The following is a 26,539-nucleotide window of genomic DNA, read 5'->3' as shown; positions in this document are numbered from 1 at the left end:
CTCATTGTCTCTCTGTCAAATAAATGAATAAAATCATTTTTTAAAAATTATTAAGCTTCCATAAAGAAACTGATCAACCTGACTCAGATTGTGTTGTTAGGAAGAATGAAAAACAAGGTTAGGATAGCTATTTTGAACAGAGGAGTCTTATTACAGATTCCTTTTTTTTCATAGCCCCTAAAGATTTTAAATATTATTGGTATATAATTTTTTATTCCTCTAAAATAATATATGTAATATTCATGTGTGTTAAAAAGCATAATAATGGAATACACACACCTGTCAGCATACCATCCAACCTAAGAACTATTCCTAGATATATGTTTATCCCTTCTCCCATTCCCCTGAATCTCCTGTCCATCCCACTGAGATCACCACTACCCTGAATTTTACATTTATAATTCCTTTTTTTTTTTAAGATTTATTTATTTATTTATTTGACAGGCAGAGAGGCAGGCAGAGAGAGAGGCAGAAAGCAGTCTCCCTGCTGAGCAGAGAGCCCGATGTGGGGCTATATCCCAGGACACTAGGATCATGACCTGAACCGAAGGCAGAGGCTTTAACCCACTGAGCCACCCAGGCGCCCCTATAATTCCTTAAAAGCTATTTTTAGTATCTATGTATAGACCTAAAAATGTAAGCAATATGTTGTTTAATATTTCTTCTTTTTAAGCTTTATACAACTGATAACAAGATGTATGTAATCTGTTTAGGCTTGCTTTTCTCACTCCATATTTTGTTCTGTGATGTTTCATACAGTTCATATACAGTTTCATACAGTTGTAGTTTAGAAATTTTTCACTGCTGTATATTACTCTTATTATTGGATGTGCCATAATTTATTTATTTCCTTGTCAATAAACATTTGAAATGGTTTGAGCATTCTGCAACTATGAATAGTGCTGCCATTGAGTGTTCTTATGTATGTGTCTCACATATGCATTCTTTTTTTTTTTTAAGATTTTATTTATTTATGACAGATAGTGAGAGAGGGAATACAAACACGGGGAGCTGGAGAGGGAGAAGCTTCCAGCTGAGCAGGGAGACTGATACGGAGCTCGATTCCAGGACCCTGGGATCATGACTTGAGCTGAAGGCAGACGCTTAACCACTGAGCCAGCCAGGCTCCTCTCGCATAGGCATATGTATTGTTACATATGTATTGTTATGTGCATATTGATTTATATGTATATAAATGTATATAAATCAAAGGAGCAAAGACCTTGAAAAGACAGGTGGAATGGGATCCAGATCACAGAGGGAAGAGATAGCTTTTGATGGGAGAATACAGCATGTCTTTCCATTCTAATATGAAGGATGAAAAGCTTTGACGTAGGGTGCCTGGGTGGCTCAGTGGGTTAAAGCCTCTGCCTTCAGCTTGGGTCATGATCTCAGGGTACTGGGATTGAGCCCCACATTGGGCTCTCTGCTCGGCAGGGAGCCTGCTCCCCCACCCCCCGCCTGCCTCTCTGCCTACTTGTGACCTCTGTCAAATAAATAAATAAAATCTTAAAAAAAAAAAAAAGAAAGAAAAGCTTTGACGTAGATGTGTTATTAGGTTTGTGATAGGAAGTTAAGGATTGGAGAGGATGACTGGGTCACTCCATGATGGTAGTTATCTGAATAAGTACAGTGGGAAAAGAAAAGGACAGGGGACTTGAAGTATTTGCAGGAGGTGGTAGACCTTGGACTCTGCACTGAATGGAATAATGACAGGAGGAGACTGAATGAAGACAGAGGCTTAAAGGAAGCTGAGTTCTGGATGGTTCCTCAGGTTATTTCCAGGAGAGCTCTTGAGCAAGTCAGTCCATTGTGGTCAAAGGTTAACGTGTCTGAATTTGTGATATTGAAGACTGTGTGTCATGCAGAAGCCCAGAGTCTCTCTACTCCTGGGTCTTCTTACTCCTCAAAGGTTAAGTACATCTGATTCAGATCACTTCCACTGACTGTGGAAGTTGAAGGCCCTCCCAAGATTTTTGTAAATACCCAGTGACCCCTAGGTCCTCAGGATTATCTGGGCTTCCTAGTGCCTGAATCTCATGTATTATTTCTGTTTTGAACCATTTCAACTTAGGCCCTTTCTCCAGTTCCAACAATAAAAGTCACTCATTTAGTAGATGTAGACACTCTTGTAGGGTTCCTGGAGAGAGGGTTACATTAAATCTAGCAAAACCATCATCTTGATGCCACCTTTCCAAATTTCCTCTTTCCTTCCCATCTCCTCTGTTGTAGATGATATCTGTGTTCTGTCTTCTTAAGTTTGAGACCAACTGACACCTTCAGGATAGGACTGGGAGGCAGTGTACATGGGTGCTCACAAGTTCAAGCACTTATTAAAATACAGAATTTCCCACTAGACAGCAACATGCAAAAGAATGAAACTGGACCACTTTCTTATTCTATACACAAAAATAAATTCAAAATTGATTAAAGATCAAAATGTGAGACAGGAAACCATTAAAACCCTAGAGGAGAACACAGGTAGCAACCTCTTTGACATCAGCCAAGCAATTTCTCACTAGATACGTCTCCTGAGGCAAGGGAAATAAAAGCAAAAATAAACGCTTGGGACTTCATCCAAATAAAATTTTCTGCACAGAGAAGGAAACAGTCAACAAAACTAAAAGGCAACCTATGGAATGCAAGAAGATATTTACAAATGACATATCTGATAAAGGGTTAGTGATCCAAAATATGTAAAGAACTCGGAAAACTCAAACTCAAAACACCCAAAATGTTAACAAATAATCCATCCAAAAAATGGACAGAAGATATGAACTGACATTTTTCCAAGGAAGACATACAGATGGCCAGCTGACACATGTGAAGATACTCAACATTACTATCAGGGAAATGCAAATCAAACTACAATGAGATATGGCTTCACACCAGTCAGAATGGCTAAAATTAAGAATGCAGGAAACAACAGGTATTGGCGAGAATGCAGAGAAAGGGGAGCCATCACGCACTGTTGGTAGGAATGCAAAGTGGCAGCCACTCTGGAAAACAATGGAATGTTACTTAGCCATTAAAAAGAGTGAAACCTTGGGCCTGGGTGGCTCAGCGGGTTAAAGCCTCTGCCTTCGGCTCAGGTCATGATCTCAGGGTCCTGGGGTTGAGCCCCATATCGGGCTCTCTGCTCAGTGGGGGGCCTGCTTCCCCCTTTCTCTCTGCCTGTCTCTCTGCCTACTTATGATCTCTGTCTGTAAATAAATAAATAAATAGTGAAATCTTGCCATTTGCAACAACATGGATAGAGCTAGAGAGAATTATGCTATGTGAAGAAAGTCAGTCAGAGGAAAATACCATATGATTTCACTCATATGTGGAATTTAAGAAACAAAACAAACAAACAAACATGGCGGGGGGGGGGTGCCAGGAAGAGAGGCAAACCAAGAAACAGATTCTTAACTGTGAAGAACAAACTGATGGTGACCAGAGGGGAGGTAAGTGGGGGGATGGGTTAAATAGGTGATGAGAATTAAAGAGTGCACTTTTGATGAGTACCGGGTATTGTATATAAGTGATGAATCACTAAATTCTACACCTGAAACTAATATTACACTGTATGTTAACTACCTGGAATTTAAATAAAAACCTGGAGGGAAAAAGTACAGGATTTCTCAAAGAGAAAACTTCTCTCCATAAAAGGACATTAGTGCTATGAATGAAGGTAGTAAAATGTTAGTCACCTCCATCCACATAGAACTGAATTGAAATGAAGAGTGATCGGAAACTATTCCCAAGGTGGGGTGGAGTGGAAGCAAGCACTCAGCCATCTCACACACTGAGACCAACACTATTTGATTTTCATGTCTCATGTTTCCAGTTATTTCTTCTATGTTCCCAATAGTAAGATATTTTGCAATTCTTAAAATATTTGAAAAATGAAATACACTTAGGTTATTTTTGACTTTCATAATTTTAAAATATTTTATGCTCAAATACCTCAAAGAAGCACTGTCACCAGGTGAGGCAGCTGAGGAGCTGTTCCTTAAACGTCTTCATGAGCAAGGAGTATGTTTTCAAGATTCAGGGTTGAAGAGGTGTTATTTCCCTGAGTGTATTCAAATAACAAAAGTGTCTTAGAACACAAATAACACTAACTACAAAAATAAATAAATAAATTTGACTTCATCCAAACAAAACGTTTGTTCTTCAAAGAAAATTAAAAGACAACCCACAGGCAGGTAAAAAGTAACTGTAAAACATATATTCAACAAAGGACTTGTATACTGTATAGCATATGTAAAGAACTCTCACAAGTCAACAATGAGACAAGCAACCCAATTCAAAATGGGCGAAAGATTTGAACATTCATTTCCCCAAGGAAGATACGTGGGTGTGAAATAAGCACATAAATAAGATGCTCAGTATCACTAATCAGTAAGGAAATGCAGTAATGCTACAACGAGCAGGGCAAAGGGGTGCCAGGGTGGTTTAGTTGGTTGAACATCCAACTCTTTTTTTTTTCTTTATAAAGATTTTATTTATTTACTTGTCAGAGAGAGAGGGAGAGAGAGCGAGCACAGGGAGACAGAATGGCAGACAGAGGCAGAGGGAGAAGCAGATTCCCCACCAAGCAAGAAGCCCGATGTGGGACTCGATCCCAGGACGCTGGGATCATGACCTGAGCCAAAGGCAGCTGCTTAACCAACTGAGCCACCCAGGGGTCCCTGAACGTCTGACTCTTGATTTCCGCTCAGGTCCTGATCTCAGAGTTGCAAAATTCAGCCCAGCATTGGGCTTGGCCCTGGGTGTGGCTCCCCACCCCTCCATCTTCCACTCTCCCTCTCTAAAAAGCAAAACAAAACAAAACAAACACCCATTTTAGAATGGCTAAAACTTGAAAAGACCAATCATACAGATACTGACAAAGATGTAGACCAACTGGAACTCTCCCACTACTGATGGGAAATGGAAAATAGTTTAAATGCTTTGGAAAATAGTTTGAAATTTTTTTAAAAAGTTAAAATACACCTACTGTAAGACCCAGCCGTTTTACTCTTAGGTATTTACCCAAGAGAAATGAAAACCTATCTATGTAAAGACGTACACCGGGACTCCTGGGTGGCTCAGTTGTAAAGGGTCTGCCTTCAGCTCAGGTCATGATCCCAGGGTTCTGGAATCGAGCCCTGCATTGGGCTCCCTGCTGCTGGGGAAGCCTGTTCTCCCTCTCCCACTTCCCCTGTTTGTGTTCCCTTTCTCTCTGTGTCTTCCTCCGTCAAAAAAAAAAAATAAAATCTTAAAAAAAAAAAAAAAAGACTTGTACACAGATGTTCCTAGCAGCTTTATTTGTAATAGCCAAAAAACTTGAAACCACAAATATCCATCAAAAGGTGAATAGAGGGGTGCCTAACTGGCTAAGTCCATGGAGCATGTGACTCTTGATCTTGGGGTTGTGAGTTCGAGCCCCACGTTGGGTAGAGTTTGCTAAAATAAATAAACTGTTTTTTTAAAAAAAGGAAAACCAATTGCGGTATATCCATAAAATAGCACACTACTCAGCAATCAATGAACTACAGACAAACACAACAACATGAGTGAACCACAGCAATTATGCTGAGTGAAAGAAGCCAGACGTACAATTCCATTTATATAAAATTCCAGACAATGCAAACTATACCAAGGCCATGGGCAGATGAGAAAAGGATTCTAAAGGGGTATGAGGTGGGATGCCTGGGTGGCACAGTCGGTTAAGCATCTGACTTTGGCTCAGATCATGATCCCGGAGTCCTGGGATCAAGTTCCACATCGGGTTCTCTGCTCAGTGCGGAGCCTGCTACTTCCTCTGCCTGCAGCTCCCACTGCTTGTGTGGGCGATCTCTCTGACAAATAAATAAAAATAAAATATTTAAAGGGGCATGAGGCAACTATTGGGATATGATGGGTGCGTTTTTTTGTCTTGATTGTATTGATGGTTTCTCCACACATAACAAAAGTGTTCAAATTCTATACTTTTTTAATTCTTATTTATTTTTTTAAAGATTTTACTTATTTATTTGACAGAGAGAGACACAGCAAGAGAAGGAACACAACGGGGGGGAGCGGGAGAGGGAAAAGCAGGCTTCCCGCAGAGTGGGGAGCCCGATGTGGGACTTGATCCCAGGGCCCTGGGATCATGACCTGAGCTGAAGGCAGATGCTTAAGGACTGAGTCACCCAGGTGCCCTTTTTTCTTTTTAAAAGATTTTATTTACTTACAATTTTATACTTTTTAAAAGAGATTTATTTATTTTAGCAACAGAGAGCATAAGCATGATTTGGGGGGAAGCGGGGCAGAGGGAGAGAAAGAGAGAGAAGCAGACTCCTCACTGAGCATAGAGCCCCATGCAGGGCTCGATCTAAAGACCCTGAGATCTTGACCCGAGCCAAAACCAAGAGTCAGATGTTTAACCTATGAGTCACCCAGGGACCCCAAACTTTATACTGTCAATGTGTGCCATGTGTCTTACATGATCAAGTCCCAATAGATCTATAAAAAATATTCAAAGTATAAGAGATGTTTTTAAGATATAGAAGAAAATACCCTCAATAACAATTAAACTAATTTCATTATACTCACTGAGTTCTCAGTTTACTAGGGTACCTTTTTTTTTTTAAGATTTTATTTATTTATTTGACAGACAGAGATCACAAGTAGGCAGAGAGGCAGGCAGAGAGAGAGGAAGGGAAGCAGGCTTCCTGCTGAGCAGAGAGCCCGATGCGGAACTCGATCCCAGGACCCTGAGATCATGACCCGAGCCGAAGGCAGAGGCTTTGACCCACTGAGCCACCCAGGCATCCTTTACCAGAGTATCTACCACTGAATTCCTCTTAGCTTACCAGAATTGAATGAGTAATTGCTTTTTTCTCATTGTTACTTCTAATTTTTCTGTATGAAAGAACAAACAAACAGAAACAGTGAATAGAAGAAGTACCGCAATTTTTAGGAGAATTAAAAGAGCCATGTAAATTAGCTTATTATTCCATTTTATAATTGTTCTTCCCAGTGGTTTTATTTTTTTTTAAAGATTTTGTTTATTTATTTGATAGAGACACAGTGAGAGAGAGAACACAAACAGGGGGAATGGAAGAGGGAGAAGCAGGCCTCCTGCTGAGCAGGGAGCCCAATGTGGGGCTCAATCCCAGGATTCTGGGATCATGACCTGATTCGAAGGCAGACACTCAACAACTGAGCCACCCAGGCACCCCTCTCCAGTGGTTTTAGGTGAGAATGCTTTTTTTTTAATGTTTACATTGCAAACTGATTAAATGGCTTGAAATAAAGCAAAATAATTTCATGTGGAAAGAAACCGTACAGTTTTTATTGCTGATAAGGACAGAAAAGTTATGACAAAAAGTTTTGAGTAAAAGCTTCAGAATATTTATTTTATTTTTTTAAAGATTTTATCCATTTATTTGAGGGAGAGAGTGAGAGAGGGAATATTTATTTTTATATAAGAGGACACTGCAGCACATTACCAATGGAGTTTTCTAGAAACTTGCTAAGGATTTTCCTTCTCTAAAAAAGTACAATTTAGTAGTTGCTTTTACAAAGACTATACAAAGACACATGAGGATTGTTTTTTGTGTTTTAGGGAGCTTGTAGGTAGGTAGTTCATTGCTATGGAAAGAGCCTGGGGCTGTTGAAATGGTAGACCTAGATCCTGACCAGTATTTGCTACTGATTTCTGGCATAACCCAAACTCTTCTGACAACCAGTCTCTTCTATAAAACAGAGATCACACCAGATCATACCACTTCATCTATGTGCTTCAAGAGACTGTTACAGGATCTGGTCAGAAAGAAAAGGGAGAGATCTCTTCATTCAACAAATATTTATGGACTGACTGTATACCACGTATGGTTCTTGGAGCCAGTGATGAGATGGTGAACAAGACAGGTGTCCTCCTCTTCCAGCAGGGAACCAGAAAATAAATAAGTCGATAAACAAGGAAGATAATGAAGAAGAAAATAAAATGATAATGTGACAGAGTTGACTGGAGGGATAGTGTAGGAAGGATGAAGAAGTGACATTTGGCCGGGTCCTAAGGCCAGCAGTAGGGAACCAAGCAAAGGGCTAAGGGAAGATGGCTTCCTACTAAGTGAATAAGAATTACAGGGGCTCCAGAGTAGGAACCAGCAAGTGTGTTCAGAAGGAGGAGAGGGCACAGTGGCCAGAGTCTAGTGACTAAGGGGGAAAGTAGGATGAGGTAGGGTGTGGAGGCAGCAGAGCTGGAGAGCTCTGGTAAGTGTTTTGGAGTTGGATCCGTTGGTGGGCCATAAGCAGTAAACTGATTTTTGTTTGTTTATTTTTTTTAAGCTCCTCTAGCTGCTCTATGAAAAATGGACTATCAGGATTTCAGAGGGCAAGTGGAAGGCCAGTGAGGATTCTTATACGATTGGGAGATAGAACTCAGAGGCAGGCCTACCCCTGATGTTTGTAGGGCCCAGGGAAAGAGAATAAATAGAGGCGCCAAACCCATGATTACATATGTAAAAGTTACAAATTACAGGGGACATCATTAAATAAAATATGTTCCATTCTCCTATCTTGAAAAAATAGACTTTCATAACAAGATGGAAGTCCAAGCTGGGATTTAGATTTCTCAGATTCCTTAGAATGCCGTAATGAAATATGGGGAAAACTGGCCCCTAGTGTTCTTTCCTCTGTCTGTTCCCACTGCTCTTCCCACCTCCAATTGTACCCCACGTTTCAAAGGCCCTCACCCAGAGGTATGTGGACACCTAGCCCACCAGCCAAACTCTGTCTATGCCTCTGTCAAACAGGTTCTTAACCACCTCTTGCATTTAGGGGAGTCTATGCCTCGATACGGTACAACACTCTGTTCTTAAGATGATGGACGGAGGAGAGGTCCCTGCAGGCTCTTGGAGCAAGCTCTCCACTGAACATGGAATTCTGGAGTCTTGGGTGACTAGAGAATGGTCAGAAAGTGGGGGACACATGCCCTATGCAGGCATAATCTCTTGGCCCTGTGGACTCCTCATGGTGTGGGAAAGAGTGCGGCCAGACAAGGGCCAGGGTATGTAGCCTCTGAAGCTCATGGCCAGAGCAGGACAACTTAGTGTGGGGACAGTTTGGATGTGGGTGGTGCTGGAAATAGAGGAATTAAGATGGTCAGAGTGGGGCGCGGGAGTGGAATCAGGCACCTCAGCTTACATGTTGTGAGTTTGAGAGGCTCCTAGGTGGCTCAGTCAATTGAGCATCTGACACTTGGTTTCAGCTCAGGTCCTGATTTCAGGTTGTGAGATCCAGCCCTGAGTTGGGTTCCATGCTGAGCGGGGAGTTTGCTCAAGATTCCCCCTCTCCCTCTACCCCTCCCCTCCATGCTCTCTCTTTCTCTCAAAATTAATAAATAATTATCTTTTTTTTTTAAGATTTTATTTATTTATTTGACAGAGATCACAAGTAGGCAGAGAGGCAGGCGGGGGATGGGGGAAGCAAGCTCCCTGCTGAGCAGAGAGCCAGACACGGGGCTCGATTCCAGGACCCTGAGATCATGACCTGAGCTGAAACCAAGATTTGGATACTTAACTGAATGAGCCATGCAGGCGCCCCATAGAGATTTTTAAACTAATGCAATGAATTCTACCTTGCCGATATACCATAGAATTCTCTAGTTTTACACATTAATTTTTAAGATAATACAATGAATTACTTTTTTAACACAGAAATCCAAAGAAGGAAACCAAAAATTGTCCATAAGCTTCCCACCTAGGAAATATCTGTTGATGTTTTTGAAGAAAATAAAGTAGTACATTTATATGGACAGAAAAATCAATCAATACAAAAAGATACAAAATAAAAAGTGAGGGCGCTTGGGTGGCTCAGTTGGTTAAAGCCTCTGCCTTCAGCTCAGGTCATGATCCCAGGGTCCTGGGATCGAGCCCCACATTGGGCTCTCTGCTCAGTGGGAGCCTGCTTCCCCCTCTCTCTCTGCCTGCTTCTCTGCCTACTTGTGATCTCTGTCTGTCAAATAAATAAATTAAAAGTCTTAAATTAAAAAAAAAAGTTAAAGTTTTTCTTTCCATTCAGCAAGTCTTTCTACAGGCAATGACTATGGAAGCACCTGGCTGTCTTAGTCATAGGGCATGTGACTCTTGAACTTAAGGTCGTGAGTTCACGCCCCCACATTGGTTGTAGAGATTACTTAAAAATAAATCTTAAAGGAATAATAAATAAATGGTAATTACTGTTAACAAGTTCTTACATAGTTTCTTCTAAGAAAAAAACTGAATTCAATAAAAGATGAGTATAAAAGAATAATTAATTTCTATCTACATCTTATTGTTATGAGTAAAGGTGAAGCAAACATCCCTTTGTACATTAATCTTTGTGCATATCTCTGTTTATTTTCCTAAAATAAATTCCCAAATTTATTTTAGGCATTATGGACTTTACATGAAATTCCTTCTTCTTTTTTTCTGTTAACAGTTATACACTGAGTTTGAATGATATCCAGATTTACCATTTTCTAAGTTTGGCCCCAAATTCACAGAACTCAAAAAAAGTGTGGATCTGTCCAAATATACTGAACTTATATGCCAAATATGTTTTGACATCCCTTGACACTGAAGGTATCACAATCAGAGAAAATATTAGAAAAGGAAAAAAATCATATGTTGTTATTTATGGCATTACCAACATCTTTAATGTGTTTATAATTGGAGATACTTGGAAAAATCACAGCTGGGGGCCCTTGAGTCTCTTGATTTCAGAGTCCTGGGTTCAAGCCTCACATTGGGTGTGGAGCCTACAGAAAGAAAGAAAAAAAAAAGAGAAGAGAGGAGAGGAGAGGAGAGGAGAAGGAAAGGAGAGGAGAGGAGAGGAGGAAAGGAAAAGAGGAAAGGGAAAGGAAAGGAGGAAAGGGAAAGGAAGGGAAAGGAGGAAAGGGAAAGGAAGGGAAAGGGAAAGGGAAAAGAAGGGAAAGGGAAAGGGAAAGGGAAGGGAAGGGAAGGGAAGGGAAAGGAAGGGAAGGCAACGAAACGAAACGTTACTTCATAGCCAAACAGACTTACCTGATGACTCTTAAACAAAGCTAATTTGGTGGTGCCTGGCTGGCTCATTGGGTAGAGTATACACTCTTGATCTCAGGATCTTGAGTTCAAGGTCCACATTGGGCATAGAGCTTAGTTAAAAAACAACAACAACTAATTTTACCTATCAGCTATTTGGCAAAATACCAAGACTCTTAAAAGATCATTGAACAGGAAATCAGGAGACATGCGCCTGTTCTAACCCTAACTAGTTACATGACCTTGAAGTATACCACTGGACCTTCTGAGGCTGTGTTCCCATTTCTAGAAGGGATAAAATGGGGTGATTGGATGCCATGTCTTTTATGGTTCAGCTAAAATTCTAAAAGGAACTCAGTATCCCATTCTCTGTATGCAGAAACCCCAGGTCAGATGCCAGTCTAGGATCTAGTTTTAAAGATCTATCTATTCAGGGACGCCTGGGTGGCTCAGTCGGTTAAGCGGCTGCCTTCGGCTTCGGTCATGATCCCAGGGTCCTGGGATCGAGCCACGCATGGGGCTCCCTGCTCTGCGGGGAGTCCTCTTCCTCTGCCTGCCACTCTACTTACTTGTGCTCTCTTTCTGTCTGTTAAATAAAGTAAAATCTTAAAAAAAAAAAAAGATCTATCTATTCAGAGAAAGCACACACAGGAGCAAGGATAAAGGGCCATTTGGTTTAGTATTAATTATAATGACACTACGAAGCTATCATTATAATAACAAAAACAATACTTTGTATTTTATGAGGCTGAACAATTAAAACAGCTGGCACACTGCAGAGATTCTTTGCTCCTTGGGAAATACATACAACTCCAAAATACATTGATGTGTCAATAATTATATAGCTCAAGATATCATAAAATTTATATAACCCCAGGGCTACATGTCAGGCACAGTTCATTGTTGAAGATGAAACTCTTTTCAGGCAAATTCTCAGCTTTCTGCAAGCTGACCTGGCCTTTGAGCAAGAATGTGAATTATAAAAAGATTGCCAGTCAGATGTTAGGATGGTTATGCCTGTGGAGGCCCTATATACTCTTATCACAGCTCCCAGATCACTGGAGATCAAATGGTCACTCTTCATTTTAAACTTCCTGCTTGTAATCTTTGCTAAGCACTTGGCAGGAAAAGGTGATGCAGGGGTTTTCTGTTGAGTAGAGAAAAGCATGAAAAAAAGAAAAGAAAAAAGGCCAATGATGACAAGCATTCAAATGAATGTCCTAGGAAAGAGATTTGTTTAATCTCAGACCAGATTTGAGAAAAAGAATATCCGGGCTCCTGGATTGTGATTCCAAAGGAAGTCCAGACTTCCTTTTCCACAGCTGCCCTGTAGGAAGCTGGTATGTCCCGGGTATATCTTCTTTCACTGTGCTACCCAAGAATGAAAAGCAAAGTAGCACATCTCTCGGATGCCAAGCCAGGGTGAGGTCCCTGCCCGCACTCCCCTCCAAAAAAAGCGACAGATCTGACATCCTGTCTGGTTGAAGCCACATCCTTAGAGAGCAATTGCATTGCATCATTCCTCACCTTGCTGAGGCCTCTTTTCCTTTAAATGAAGGGCAAGTGACCATTAAAAGTGGTTCCCAAAATAACCCAGTGGTTTCATTGCATTTGGAATGTCCGACATCCAGAATTGAGGAAGCGGATGTACCTCCTCTGAAGGGGGCAGAGGTGGCGGGGGTGGGGGGTAGGGTAGTGTTACCCTTGGCACTGTGACCCTTTGCTCGGTTACTCAGTAGGAACAGCTGCCAAACTCACAGGAGCTTACAAATCTAGACAATGGATTCTATTTCTTAGCTATTTATTTAAACCATTGAAGAATGAGCCCCACCCTGAACAAATGAATTATAGGCAAAGTTAATGTTGGTAAAATTGGCCTTTGATAAAGAATCAGAGTTCACTTTTGGCTAAAGAGTAGGAAACTGTTGTATTAACGAGAAGAACATGGAAGGTTGAATTTTTTCATATAGAATAACTTCTACTTGCAATACCTTGGCATTTAAAAAAAAAAATTAATGGTTTTTTTAAGAGAGAGTGTGTGGGGGAGGGGCAGAGGACAAGGAAAAGAGGAAATCTTTTTTCTTTCTTTCTTTTTTAAAAAAGGTTTATTATTTATATTAGAGGGAGAGAGAGAGCATGTGCGTGTGAACTGGGATAGGAGTAGAGAGAGAGGAGAGAGAGAACCCCAATACGACTACCCACTGAGCACAGAGCCCAACTCAGGGCTTGATCTCACAACACTGAGAAAATGACCTGAGCCAAAATCAACAGTTGTACACTTAGCTGACTGAGCCAACTAGCTGCCCCAATACCTTGGCACTTTTTATTTTGAACCTCCCAACTGAATTTTTCATAAGCGAATAAAAGCTTAATTTGTAAGGAACAAATCTGGACTTGCCTCTAAAATAAAGCTCATAAATTGATAAAGTTCATTGATCCTATAATATCAACCACATGTGAGTATGGTTAAGCTAAACACCAGACTCCGTAATGTAAACAGAAGTTATCGTTCAGTAGTGTATCATGAATGGTTTTTAATTTCCTCTTCACATTTTTCTAGTTTTTTTTTTTAAGATTTTATTTACTTATTTGACAGAGAGAGATCACAAGTAGGCAGAGAGGCAGGCAGAGGGAGAGGGGGAAGCAGGCTCCCCACTGAGTAGAGAGCCCGATGTGAGGCTCAATCCCAGGACCCTGAGATCATGACCCAAGCTAAAGGCAGAGGCTTAACCCACTGAGCCATCCAGGCGACCAGTTATTTTTTTTTTTTTAAACCCATACCATTTGAAACAAAAAACCCCCAAGATGTTAAGAAGATATAATATTTTAAGATGATAAAAAGCTTTATTACTCTTTCGATCTAAAGAGCAAAGCAAAACAAAACACATTTTGGTCTGACCTATTTTCTGAGAAAAAAGGTTTTATCATGATTTCTTTTTTTAATCCTAGCTTTATCAAAATATAATTGACATGTAACATTCTGTTAAGTTTAAGGCCTATATGGGGCACCTGGGTCTCTCTCTCTCTGTCAAAAAAGAAATAAAATCTTGGGCGCCTGGGTGGCTCAGTGGGTTAAGCCGCTGCCTTCGGCTCAAGTCATGATCTCAGGGTCCTGGGATCGAGTCTCGCATCGGGCTCTCTGCTCAGCGGGGAGCCTGCTTCCCTCTCTCTCTCTGCCTGCCTCTCTGTCTACTTGTAATCTCTCTCAGTCAAATAAATAAATAAAATCTTTAAAAAAAAGAAATAAAATCTTCAAAAAAAAATGTTTAAGGCCTACAGCTGCTGATTTGATGCATTTGTATATTGCAAAATGATTACCACCACGGCATTAGTTAACACCTTCATTCTGTCATATAATTACCATTTCTTTTCTGTTATGAGAATATTTAAAGTTTACTGTCTCAGCAACATTCAAGTATGTAATATAGTATTGCTAGTTATAACCGCCATGCTATACATTACATCCCCAGAACTTGGTAATCTTATAACTGGTAGTTTGTAACTTTCAATCAGTTATCTCCCTATATCCCCCTCATCCCAGTCTCTAGTAACCACCACTTCATTCTCTATTTCTTTGAGTCTGGCTTTTTTAGATTTCACCTAAAAGGTTTCACACAGTATTTTTCTTTCTCTGTCTGACTTATCTCACTTAGCGTAATAGCCTCATGGTCCATCCGTGTTGCAAATGTCAGGATTTCTTTTTTCTTGTGACTGGATAATATTCCATTGTGTATACATACCACATCTTCTTTATGCATTCAACCATACAAACACTTGGGCTGATCCCGTGTCTTGACTATTGTGAATAATACCACAATGAACATGGGAGGGAGCTCAGTTATCTCCTTGAAATCCTGATGTCAGTTCCTTTGGATAAATACCCAGAAGTGGGATTGCTGGGTCATATGGTGGCTTTATTTATTTTTTTATTTTGACTTGATTAATTAATTTACTTTGAACAACCTCAAAAATAAATTAAAAACCTCACTGTTTTCCATACTGGCTGTATCAATTTGCATACCCACCAACAGTATACAAGGGTTCCCTTTTCTCCATACCCTGCCAATGTTTGTTATCACTTGTCTTTTTGATGACAACCTTTCTAACAATATCTCATTGTAGTTTTGATTTGCATTTCCCTGATGATTAGTAATGTTGAGTGAATTTCTTTTTCTTTTCTCTTGTAATTGTTTTATTGAAGGGTTAACATATATCCAGAAAAGTACATAAATCATAAATGGGATACACTTGTATAACCCACACCCAAATCAAGAAAATAAACATTAGGGGCACCTGGGTGTCTCGGTGGGTTAGGCCTCTGCCTTCGGCTCAGGTCATGGTCTCAGGGTCCTGGGATCGAGCCCCGCATCGGGCTCTCTGCTCAGCGGGGAGCCTGCTTCCTCCCCTCTCTCTGCCTGCCTCTCTGCCTACTTGTGATCTCTGTCAAATAAATAAATTAAATTAAATTAAAAAAGAAAGCAAACATTATTAGCACCCAAAAAGCCCCATTTGACTCACCTATTACTCTGCTCCTTAAGGATGACCACTGTCCCAGCTTCTAACACCATAGATTAGGTTTGCCCATTTTGTACCACATATATTTTTTACATATATATATATGTACATATTACTTCTTTTTGTCTAACTTCTACTCAATAGGATGTTTGTGAGACTCATTCATATTGTTGCAAGTAGTCATAGTCTATTTTCACAAAGCTATAGAATATTTCATTGAAGGGATTTACCACAGTTTATCCATTTATGACTGATGGACATTTGGGTTGTTTCCCTAATAACGATTACAGATAGTGTTACTATGAACATTCTTGTACATGTTTTCTGAAGAATGTATATATTGATTTTTCCACATATATGCTTGGGAGTAGAATCTCTGAGTCATGGGGTAGAATTAAGTTCAACCTTAGTAGATAAGGTCAAACAGTTTTTCCAACTGATTTCACACATTACTCCCACCTTTGGGGTGAAAGTCCTCTTCTAGTTGCTCTAAATCTTAACAAGATTTGCTATTATTTATCCTTTTCAATTTTTTTTAAGATTTTATTTATTTATTTGACAGAGAGAGATCACAAGTAGACAGAGAAGCAGGCAGAGAGAGAGGGAAGCAGGCTCCCCGCTGAGCAGAGAGTCCGATGCGGGACTCGATCCCAGGACGGTGAGATCATGACCTGAGCCGAAGGCAGTGGCTTAACCCACTGAGCCACCCAGGCGCCCCTCAATTTATTATTTTTTTTTAAGATTTTATTTATTTATTTGACAGAGATCACAAGTAGGCAGAGAGGCAGGCGGTGGGGGGCAGGGGGTGGGAAGCAGGCTCCCCACTGAGCAGAGAGCCTGATGCAGGGCTTGATCTCAGGACCCTGAGATCAGGACCTGAGCTGAAGGCAGAGGCTTAATCCACTGAGCCACCCAGGTGCCCCTATCCTTTTCAATTTAGCCAGAATAGTGGGTGTGGTATCACTGTGTGTGTGTTTTTTATTGTGGTAAAACATACATGAAGTTTTTACCATTTTGACCATTTTTTCTCAAAAGATTTATTTATTTTTAAAGATTGTATTTATTTATTTATTTATTTGACAGAGAGATCACAAGTAGGCAGAGAGGCAGGCGGGGTGGGGGGGCGGGTGGGGTGCGAAGCAGGCTCTCTGCTGAGCAAGTAGCCTGATGTGGGGCTCGATCCCAGGTCCCTGAGATTATAACCTGAGCGAAAGGCAGAGGCTTAACCCACTGAGCCATGCAAGTGCCCCAAAAGATTATTTATTTTTTAAGAGAGAGAGAGAATGCACAGGAGGGAGGGGCAGAGGGAGAGGGACAGAGTCTTTTTTTTTTTTTGCAGTCTGTTTCCCCACTTTATTATCTTTATATTTTTATTATTAACATATAATGTATTATTTGTTTCAGGGGCACATGTCTGTGATTTATCAGTTACACAACCCAGAGAGCTCACCACAACACATACCCTCCCCAATGTCCTTCACCCAGCCACTACATCCCCTCACGCCCCCCTCCAGCAACCCTCAGTTCATTTCCTAAGATTAAGGGTCTCTTATGGTTTGTCTCTCTCTCTGGTTTCATCTAGATTCATTTGGAAAGGGAGAGTCATAAGCAGACTCTGTGCTGAGCGCAGAGCCCAACTTGGGGCTTGATCTCAGGACCCCGAGATTATAATTTGAGCTCAAATCAAGAGTCAGATGCTTAACCAACTGTACCACCCAGGCACCCCACCATTTTGACCATTCTAAAGTGTACATTTTAGTGGAAATAAGTACTTACATTGTGATTTTTAGTTCCCTCATAACTAAAAAAGTTCAGCATCTTTTCATGATTATTTGTTTTGGGGCTTTTTTGGTGTTTTTTAAAAAATTATTTATTTATTTATTTGATAGAGAGATCACAAGTAGGTAGAGAGGGAGACAGAGAGAGAGGGGGAAGCAGTCTTCCCGCTGAGCAAGGAGCCTGATATGGGACTCAATCCTAGGACTCTGGGATCATTACCTGAGCCATCCTCTTTTCATGATTATTAACCATTTGGATATCTTCTTTTATTAAGGGTCTGTTCAAGTCTTTTGCCCATTTTTCTATCGGATTGTTTGTCTTTTTCTTGTTTATGTGCAAGAGGCTTTTTAAAAAATTTTTAAGAAGGGTTTTCTTTATTTATTTGATACAGAGAGAGAGCGCAAGAGAGCTCACAAGCAGGGGGAGCTGCAGGCAAAGGGAGAGGGAGACAGAGACTCCCTGCTGAGCAGATAGCTCAATGTGGGACCCAATCCCAGGACCCTAGGACCTGAGCTGAGCTGAAGGCAGATGTTTAACCAACTGAGCTATCCAGCCTCCCTATGTGTAGGAGTTTTTATATATTATGGACAAGAGGTTTTCCCCCCAACATATGAATTGCAAATGTCCTCTCTATTTTTACCCTTTTTGAAGGTCAGAAGTAACTAATATGAATGAGTCCAATTTATTGTATTTTTCCTTTATGATTTGTTTTTTGTGTCTTCTTTAAGAAATCTTTGCTGAGGTGCACCAGTCATTAGAGCATGTGACTCTTGATCTCCAGGTTGTGAGTTCAAGTCTAGGTTGGGTGTAGAACTTACTTAAAACCAAAAAAACAAACCCCAAACAAACAAAAAACTCCTAAAAAATACCGCCCCCAAAGACTTCACCTACCATAATGTCATGAAGATATTCTCCAATTTTTCTTCTAAAAGCTTTATTTAGTTCTATAATTCACCTAGAGTTGATTTGTTATATATGGTGTGATATAGGGATTAAGACTTACTTTTCTCTTATGGAGATTCAACTGGCCCATCACCATTTGTTTAAAAGATCATCCTTTCCCCCACTGCACTGTATTATCATCTTTGCCAAAAATTAGGTGATCAAATATGGGTTTGTTTTCAGACTCTTTATTCTACCCCACTGGTCTACTTGTCTGTCCTTATGCTAGTGCCATACTGTTTTAAATACTCAGATGGATCTCCATATCTGGTAGCATGGATCTTCCAGTTTTGTTCTTCAAGACTCTCTCGGCTATTCTTGGTTCTTTCTCCTGAATTTTATCGTTGATGTTGTTGCTTTAATAACAGCTTTATTAAGAGACAATACATATATACCATATAATTTGCTCACTTAAAGTATATAGTTCAATGGTTTTAATAAATTTACAGAGACAAGCAACCATCACCACAGTCAATTTTAGGGCATTTTCATCACCTTAGAAAGAAACTCAGGCACTTAAGCTGTCATTTTACTGTCCCAAGTTCATCTGCCCTACCAAGCCCTAAACAACCACTAATCAACTCTGTCTCTATAGATTTGCCTATTCTGGACATTTCCTCTAAACGGGATTGTACAATATGTGACATTTTGTGACTGACCGCTTTCACTTAGCATCATGTTTTCAAAGTCATTCATGCTGTAGCACAGATCAGCCCTTCATTCCTCTTCATGACTGAGTAATATTCTGTTGTATGGGTATGTCACCTTTTGTTCATCCATTCATGATTTGATGGAAATTTGGGTTGCTTCCACTCTTTGGCTATCATGAATAATGCTTCCATGAACATCTGTAAGTTTTTGTATGGATATATTTTTTTCATTTCTCTTGAGCATATAGTTAGGGGTAGAATTTCTGGATCATACGGTAACTATTTTTAACTGGAGGAATTGCCAGACTGTTTCCCAAATTGTCTGCACTACTGTACATTCCCATATTAATGTTAAAAATTAGAAAAAATGTTTTTAATTAAGTTATATGGATAATAAAAAATTCAGACAGTACCAAGGACTACAAAATGAAGAGGAAACCTTATTCTCTATATACAGCAAACACGTGGGTGGCTGACACTCTGCTCTGGACCAGCAGGTGCAGGTGCTTAGTTTGTTCTGCATACTTAATACCTTTAGAACTGAATAGATGGGCGGAAGAGAGGGATTGAATATTTGTTTGTTTATGAGAGGGGAGAGAGATAGAGCAGGGGTGGGGCAAAGGGAGAGGGAGAGACTCTCAAGCAGGCTCTACTCCCAGAGTGGCAATGGATGCTGGGGATCCCATGACTCCAGGCCACAAGATCATGAGCTGAGCAAAAATCAAGAGTCTTATGCTTAACCAACTGAGCCACCCAGGCGCCCCTGAATTTACATTAAAAAAAAAAAAATCTTTGGTACCTCTTTTACTTTTTTAAGCTATTTATTCATCTTATTTCTTTAAGTTTCATATAACTGGAATTATTGGTTTAAAGGGTTTTTTGTTTTTTTTTTTTTAGAGGGGGGTTTCAAGGCTTTAAAAAAATATTATCAATCTGCTCTCAAAAAAGGTTGCCCAGGGCGCCTGGGTGGCTCAGTTGGTTAAGCGACTGCCTTCGGCTCAGGTCATGATCTCAGGGTCCGGGGATCGAGTCTCACATAGGGCTCCCAGGTCCATGGGGAGTCTGCTTCTCCCTCTGACCTTCTCCCCTCTCATGCTCTCACTCTCTCTCTTCCTCAAATGAATAAATAAAATGTTAAAAAAAAAAAGGTTGTCCAATTACAATCTCATCAGCATTTAGAACCATCATCAGTACCCTCATCAGTAGATCAATAGTGTGTAATACTTAATTTTATATAAATCTATCTATTTGATAGTTTGTTAGGCTCAAGGAGTGTTTTGACAAGTTTTCGAGTTCCTTAGGCTCCCTCTCTTCTAGAAATGAGAAGTCTTTCCTTACTCATTTTATTATTTCATCTCCTTCAACGTGACTCGGCCCGGGGAGGGCGCTCCAGTCACCGCAGAAGAGGAGACAGCCCGGCGCCCCGCCACGTGAAACCCACCTTAGCTCCGTGAACCAGGATGCACGACCTCCTTTCCTGGTGGGTTCACCTGAGTGCCGCGTGGCAGCAGAGGGCGCTGTGGAGTCAGCGCCGGACCCCGCCCCCAGGGCAGCACGCCGCGCCCCCGTGACGTATTTCCGCGTCATCTGCCGCCGAGGCGTGCTCCCATTGGTTGTCGGCGAGGCAATAGGGGCGGAGCCGAGTGGGTGTGTGGAAAGCGCAGCAGCCCCAGTGGAGGGGCGAGGCTTCCCTCTTCCCCGCCCCTGCTCCGCTCTCCATTCCCTCCCTGGGACGGCTGCGCGGAGCGGCTGGAGCGCAGCGCCGGCGGCGGCGGTACTTTCCCGGCTGCAGCTGGAGCAGGGCTGTGGCTGTGTCGATCGAGCCTGAAGGACGGGTTGACTGAGGGAGAGAGGGAGGGAATCCCGGGCTGCTGAGCTGCGCCGGCGGGGAAGCCCTTCGATTCGCTGCGCGCCAAGGCGAGCCCCAGGCGAGTGGGGCGGGGGTCCCCCGAGACCGCCAGCGGCCCCTTAGCGTTGACTGGACCACGAGGGGCGCTCCCCCCGAAGGCAGCCCCGGGGCTCGCGGACCCTACTTGGCCCTGCGCGGCGGGCGTGGGGCAGCTCAGAGGGAGGAAGCAAGAGAGGGGCCGCCCTCCCCTCAGAGTTAGAAGCGCCTTCCCTGGTCCAGAATGCCCAAGAAGAAGCCGACGCCCATCCAGCTGAACCCGGCCCCCGACGGCTCCGCAGTTAACGGGACCAGCTCGGCGGAGTAAGTCTGGGGTGGGCGGCGAGCGCCGGTCCGGGCTGCAGAGGCCACTGCTGGGGTGTAGGAGCCCAGGCGGGTGTGCGCGGCGCGCCGGGCTCCGCTCGGGTTCGTCACGTACGTTTCAGGCTGGCAGGGGCTAGGAACTCCCGGCCGCCGAGGTATCGGTGACTAAGCACAGATTGTGCTCCTGACTCAGACCCGTCAGTGGACCCAACGAGCCCCAGTTTTCCCCCTCTCCCGACCCTTGCAGTCATCCTTGGCCACTGGCCATTCACTTTCTCCCCCTGAAAGACAAAAACTGGTTCATCTCCCTTCCCCCCCCCCAACCCCAAGCTGTTTTCCCCAGATCGTCTGGGGTCGTGGCGCGAAGGGGAGAAGGGAGCAAATGTCCTGGAAGGAATTAAGATCGCATCTGCGTCTTTGAGATCGGCTCGGGGTATGGAGTGTGGAGTTGGGACGAGCCCGCGTCCTCACCTTTGTGCTTGACACCTGTGGGCCGGGAGTGCCGCCTTGTTGCGGCCGCTGGCTGGCTGGCTGGGGCGTGTGCGCACGGGTATCCTGGTGGCTTTTCTCTTGCCGACTTCGGGGCCTCCGGGTCCTTGGCCTTCTTCCTGGAAACTATCTTGTCTCCAAGGGAGCCGCTTTCCTCTTCTTCGTCTCACTCTTCATTCATTAACAAATCCCTCTTCACCAGTGACTCTCCTGGCTTTCCGTACTTTACCATGAGCCCTAAACTGACCTGAGACGTGAACACCCGTAGCCATGAAAACCAGCGCAAGGTGCTCCTTCTCCGCAGCTTCCAGTGTTGCTTACAAGCCGGCACTTTATCTCATTAAACAGTGATGAGGGCTCTTTCGTGGGGTGTTTCCAAACTCCCACAACTCTTTTTGCGCCCTTAATAGGGAACAAGACTGTTAGGGAGAGAGACCCGGTTAGCTGGAGATTTAACCAGAAAAGATTTGGTTCTTAATCTTTATTTGCACACTGGAGATGTATGGAAGCTAGCTGATGAAATGAATAGCGTAGGCCTGAACTGTCTGCCCTTTGGTGATTTCTATGACCTTCCTTTCTCTCTTTAGATTTTAATAGCCTGGGGACCTGCTGGCTTGGCGACTCTGTCCATCCCTGTAATGATCACAAGGCCAGTGGAGGACCTGTGTTGTGAACTCAGTTTCCTCAGACCTGTTCCCAACAGATGCTCTTCAGTTACTGTCATGTCTCTTCTGTGTGATACTGACTTGCACAGGTCGGATTCTATGCAGACAGTCATTCAGGCTTACTGTACATAATTTTACCCCTTTAAAACAAATTGACATCCCCCCAGCACAGGGCAGGACAAATTTTGACCACAGTGCCTGGTTGAATGTTGTGGCCTGACCATCCTGCCCTTATTTGATTTGGAAGTAGGTACTTAGTGGAAGTACCTGTTGTCATTCGCTTGTTAATTGTGGCGCCACACCTGTATTCTTGCAAATGGGAGGAATCTCATTAAAAAATACAGGGGTGCCTGGATGGCACAGTTAAGTGTCCGACTCTTGGTTTCAGCTTGGGTCATGCATAATCTCGGGGTCCTGGTATCGGGTCCGAGTTGAGATCAATGAGGAGTCTGCTTGAGGATTTTTCTCTCTCTTTGCTCCTCCTGCCCATGCTGCCTTTCTAAAATAAATAAATCTTTAAAAAAAGAAAAAAAATACAGGCAGGAAAAGAATACTCTGGAGTTGGTGGCAGAAAAGTTTGGTGGGACTGGGAGATTCTCAGCAGTGGTTAGGAGGCTGGACTCTGGAATCAGGCTAAGTTTGAAGCCTGTCTCTTTTACTTTGTGGTTTTGTGATCTGGGACAAGTATCAGTCTTATCTTAGAGATACGGCTTAGTTAGGTTTAGTTTTGTCATCTGTAAAAATGGAGCTAATGATAGAACCTACTTAGGGTAGTTTTGAAGGTTAAATGAGCTAATACGTAGTAAACTTTCCATAGATGTTAGCTTCTGGTGCCTTTGCTACTGGATAAATGTTGAGAAAGCTGAAGGAAACTAGAAGGTAATTTCCATTCGTGGTGGTGGATATGTGTGTTAAGGTGCCTTTGCTTCTGGATAAGTGAATCCCCACAATTGCTTAGTTTTTTGTGCCATCTGCATCTACCTCCATGACTCATTGCTGTGTTACAATAGGAGGCATCTTTGTGTAGGCTGCCTGAGACAAACAGGGACTGTTCCCCTACATTTCCTGGCACTAAAGGGAGGAAAGCTGTACACATATTCATCTTTCACCTTCGAGAGTGTTTCTCAAGTAAGGCTGCTGTTCTCGTGATTTCTGTGATTAGACCAGGGCACGGTTTGAACATTATCATGTCATGTAAACTAAGGAAGCAAAAAAAAAAAAAAAAAAAAAAATCAGTTGACATAAAGCATCTCTTGGTACTAACTTGGCAAGGTTGTTTCTCCTCTGTGGCTCCTTGGCACTTTGGATTTACCTCTAATTTAGCACTTAACGCATTCAGATGGAGCTAGGTACATGGGACCTGAAGTTTATGCAAGTTGCCAGGGTCCTTGAAGAAAAAAGAGTGCAAAAGTACCTTTTTTGCAAATTTTTGCAAAAATGTCTGAGCGTACTGCACGGGTACTAAGCGTTAGCATGAAATAAATTGGAAATAAGATAATATCAGCCCCCTGTTTCAAATGTTTTCATGGTTCCATTGCAGTTAGAATGAAATCCAGACTCCTACTGGGCTGTGAGACCCAGAGATCTGCCCCCTGTGGCAGCCCCCCCATCTCTTTAACCACATTTCCTGCTGCTACTTTCTTCCACCATTCTAGTCCTCTTTCACTTCCTCCTGGGGATGGTCTGTACCCCCTCCAGGCCCTTGCACATGCTGTTCCCTTAGCCTAGAATGAATCATCCCTTCCTCTTCCCAAGCTGGGAAGGAAGTAATCATCATCTCTACCTAAATGCCATTTCCTCCGAGGTGTTCACAGACCACCTTATCTGTAAGGGAGGTCACTTTCCCAAGTCATCTGATTTTTTTTTTTTTTTAAAGACAGGGCATTTAAGAGTGACTTTTTTTTCTTTGTTTCTTTTTTTTTTTTTTAAAGTAGCTTCCACACCCAGTGTGGGGCCCAAATTCATGACTCTGTGATCAGGAGAGTTTGCATGCTTCACGAACTGAGCCAACTACGACCCCATCACCTGTTTTTTTTTTTAATGACATTCATTCACTGTCTATAATTTTTTACTAGGATATCTTAAATATCTCTCTTTTTTGTACACCATAAACTGTAAGGTTAGTACTGCCTTTTTCTTTCTTTTTTTTTTTTTTAAAGATTTCACTCATTTATTTGACAGAGAGATCACAAGTAGGCAGAGAGGCAGGCAGAGAGAGAGGGGAAAGCAGGCTCCCTGCCAAGCAGAGAGCCCGACATGGGGCTTGATCCCAGGACCCTGGGATCATGACCCGAGCCGAAGGCAGAGGCTTAACCCACCAAGCCACCCAGGTACCCCAGTACTGCCTTTTTCTGATTCAGTGTTCTGTAAGTAGTCCCTGGGACACAGTAGCTGGCATATAGTAAGTGCAAAAATGCTTGAGTAAAACAGTGCGTGTCTTAAATTTCTAATATTTGCACAATGTGTTTAACACATTTTTGTACTTTTTCATTTATTTACCCTTTGCTGTCATTTCCCTCTCCCCATTTCCTTTTCTTTCACAGGCACTCACCCACTCTAGGGTATTTAATATTTGGTCTTACAGTTCCACCCATTTGTTGGTATGTACCTTTGGGAGGTAGATGGTATTGTGTGTTTCTGTGCAGAGAATGCTGAATGCGATTGTGCTGTTATTCTGCCTTAAGAAGGGAGATCCTGCTATTTGTGACAACATGGATGAACCTGGAAGACATATTAAATGAAATAAGCCAGACAGAGATGAAAAAAAATACTGTGTGATCTCACTTACATGTGGAATCTAAAAAAAGGGGGGGAATAAATCCAAACAGAGAGTAGATAGGTGGTTACCAGGGGTGGAAAGGTGGGGGTATTGGTCAGAGGGTACAAAGCTGTAGTTAATGTAGGATGAATAAGCCTAGAGATCTAATGTACAGCATGGCGGCTATAGTTAATACCACTGTATTAAATACTGGAAATTTGGTAACATAGTAGATTTCAGGTGCTCATATAAACCAAAAAATGGTAACTATGTAAGGAAATAAATACTTTTGTTAATTAGTTTGACTATAGTAATTGTTTCTCTGTATGTGTATTAAATCTCATGTTGTACACCCTAAATATATTCAGATTTTATAAAAATTACTGTCGTGCTGTAAATATGCCTCAGTTGGGATAGATTAGGTTATGTTGAGGTTACAAACAACCAGAAAAGCAGTAGTTGAACACACTTGCAGATCAGTGGGAGTCTCTGTTCACTGGATTCCATTAGGGATCTAGGCTTATGGAGGTACCATCTCTGAAATATGCTCACGTGAGAAGGGCATCTTGTGAATCGCATTCTGGCTCCTAAAGTTTTTGTTGAGAAGTGACACAGGTCGCTTTTGCTCCCATTTTACTGGCTGAAGCAAATCATACGGCTGTGCTGACCTTCAAAGGAGCAGGGGGCTTCTTGGAAGGAGAACCAGGAATATTTAAACAGAAGCAGTGACCACCCCCAGCTTTTCTTCCAGTTTGTCTTTACTTTTTTTTTTTTTTAAACAAAATACCATGTTTCTGACCTATTCATGATGCTACATGATACTATTCATTATTTGTCTTTGCAGAGCAGTCTTGGACATGTACCACATTTTACTTATTATTCTATGTCAATTCCCCTAGAATGAGACAACTGTTTTCAGCCTTTTGCTGCATCAGATGGTACAGTCATGACCATCCTTGCCATGGCTCCCTTTGGACCCTTGTGAGAGTTCCCTATGGGGTGTACTTAAATGGGATTGATTGGGGTGTGTCTCCTGCCATGATGAGGCACTTGCTTTATCTCTTTCTTTGTTTCTGAAAGAACACTTTTTTGTTTAAGATTTTATTTACTTATTTACTTACTTATTATTTATTTATTTTAAAAGAGTTTATTTATTTATTTGACAGCGAGACAGCAAGAGAGGGAACACAAGCTGGGGGAGCGGGAGAGGGAGAAGCAGGCTTCCCACTGAGCAGGGAGCCCGGTATGGGGCTCTGTCCCAGAACCTGGGATGGTGACCTGAGCCAAAGGCTGTTGCCTAACGACTGAGGTGCCCAGGTGCCCCTAAGATTTTATTTTAAAGTGATCTCCACACCCAACATGGGGCTTGAACTCACAACCCTGATATCAAGAGTTGCATGCTGTACCAACTAAGCCAGCCAGGTGCCCCTTAAAGAGCACTTCTCATCTCCATGAGGAGAAGCTTGAGGCCTGAGAAGAAATCCCAGCATAGGGCATTTCCCAAAATGTCACTT

At 42.1% G+C, this 26,539-nt stretch overlaps 1 protein-coding gene across 1 annotated transcript in view; it reads left to right on the top strand.

The window, feature by feature from the left end:
• The first annotated feature begins 20,616 nt into the window (after window positions 1–20,616).
• MAP2K1 (mitogen-activated protein kinase kinase 1) overlaps window positions 20,617–26,539 on the top strand; it is a 77,949-nt gene continuing 72,026 nt past the window's right edge. Inside the window, exon 1 of the mRNA XM_032864639.1 lies at window positions 20,617–21,113. Within this exon, the coding sequence (XP_032720530.1) occupies window positions 21,034–21,113 (80 nt within the window). The 5' untranslated portion in view covers window positions 20,617–21,033. The remainder of the gene's footprint in view (window positions 21,114–26,539) is intronic.

This window comes from Lontra canadensis, unplaced genomic scaffold, assembly GCF_010015895.1.
Source record: "Lontra canadensis isolate GAN:19392208 unplaced genomic scaffold, GSC_riverotter_1.0 scaffold28, whole genome shotgun sequence".
Lineage (NCBI taxonomy): Eukaryota > Metazoa > Chordata > Mammalia > Carnivora > Mustelidae > Lontra > Lontra canadensis.
The sequence above is the reverse complement of the archived record's forward strand: the minus strand, read 5'-3'. Positions and strand labels throughout refer to the sequence as shown.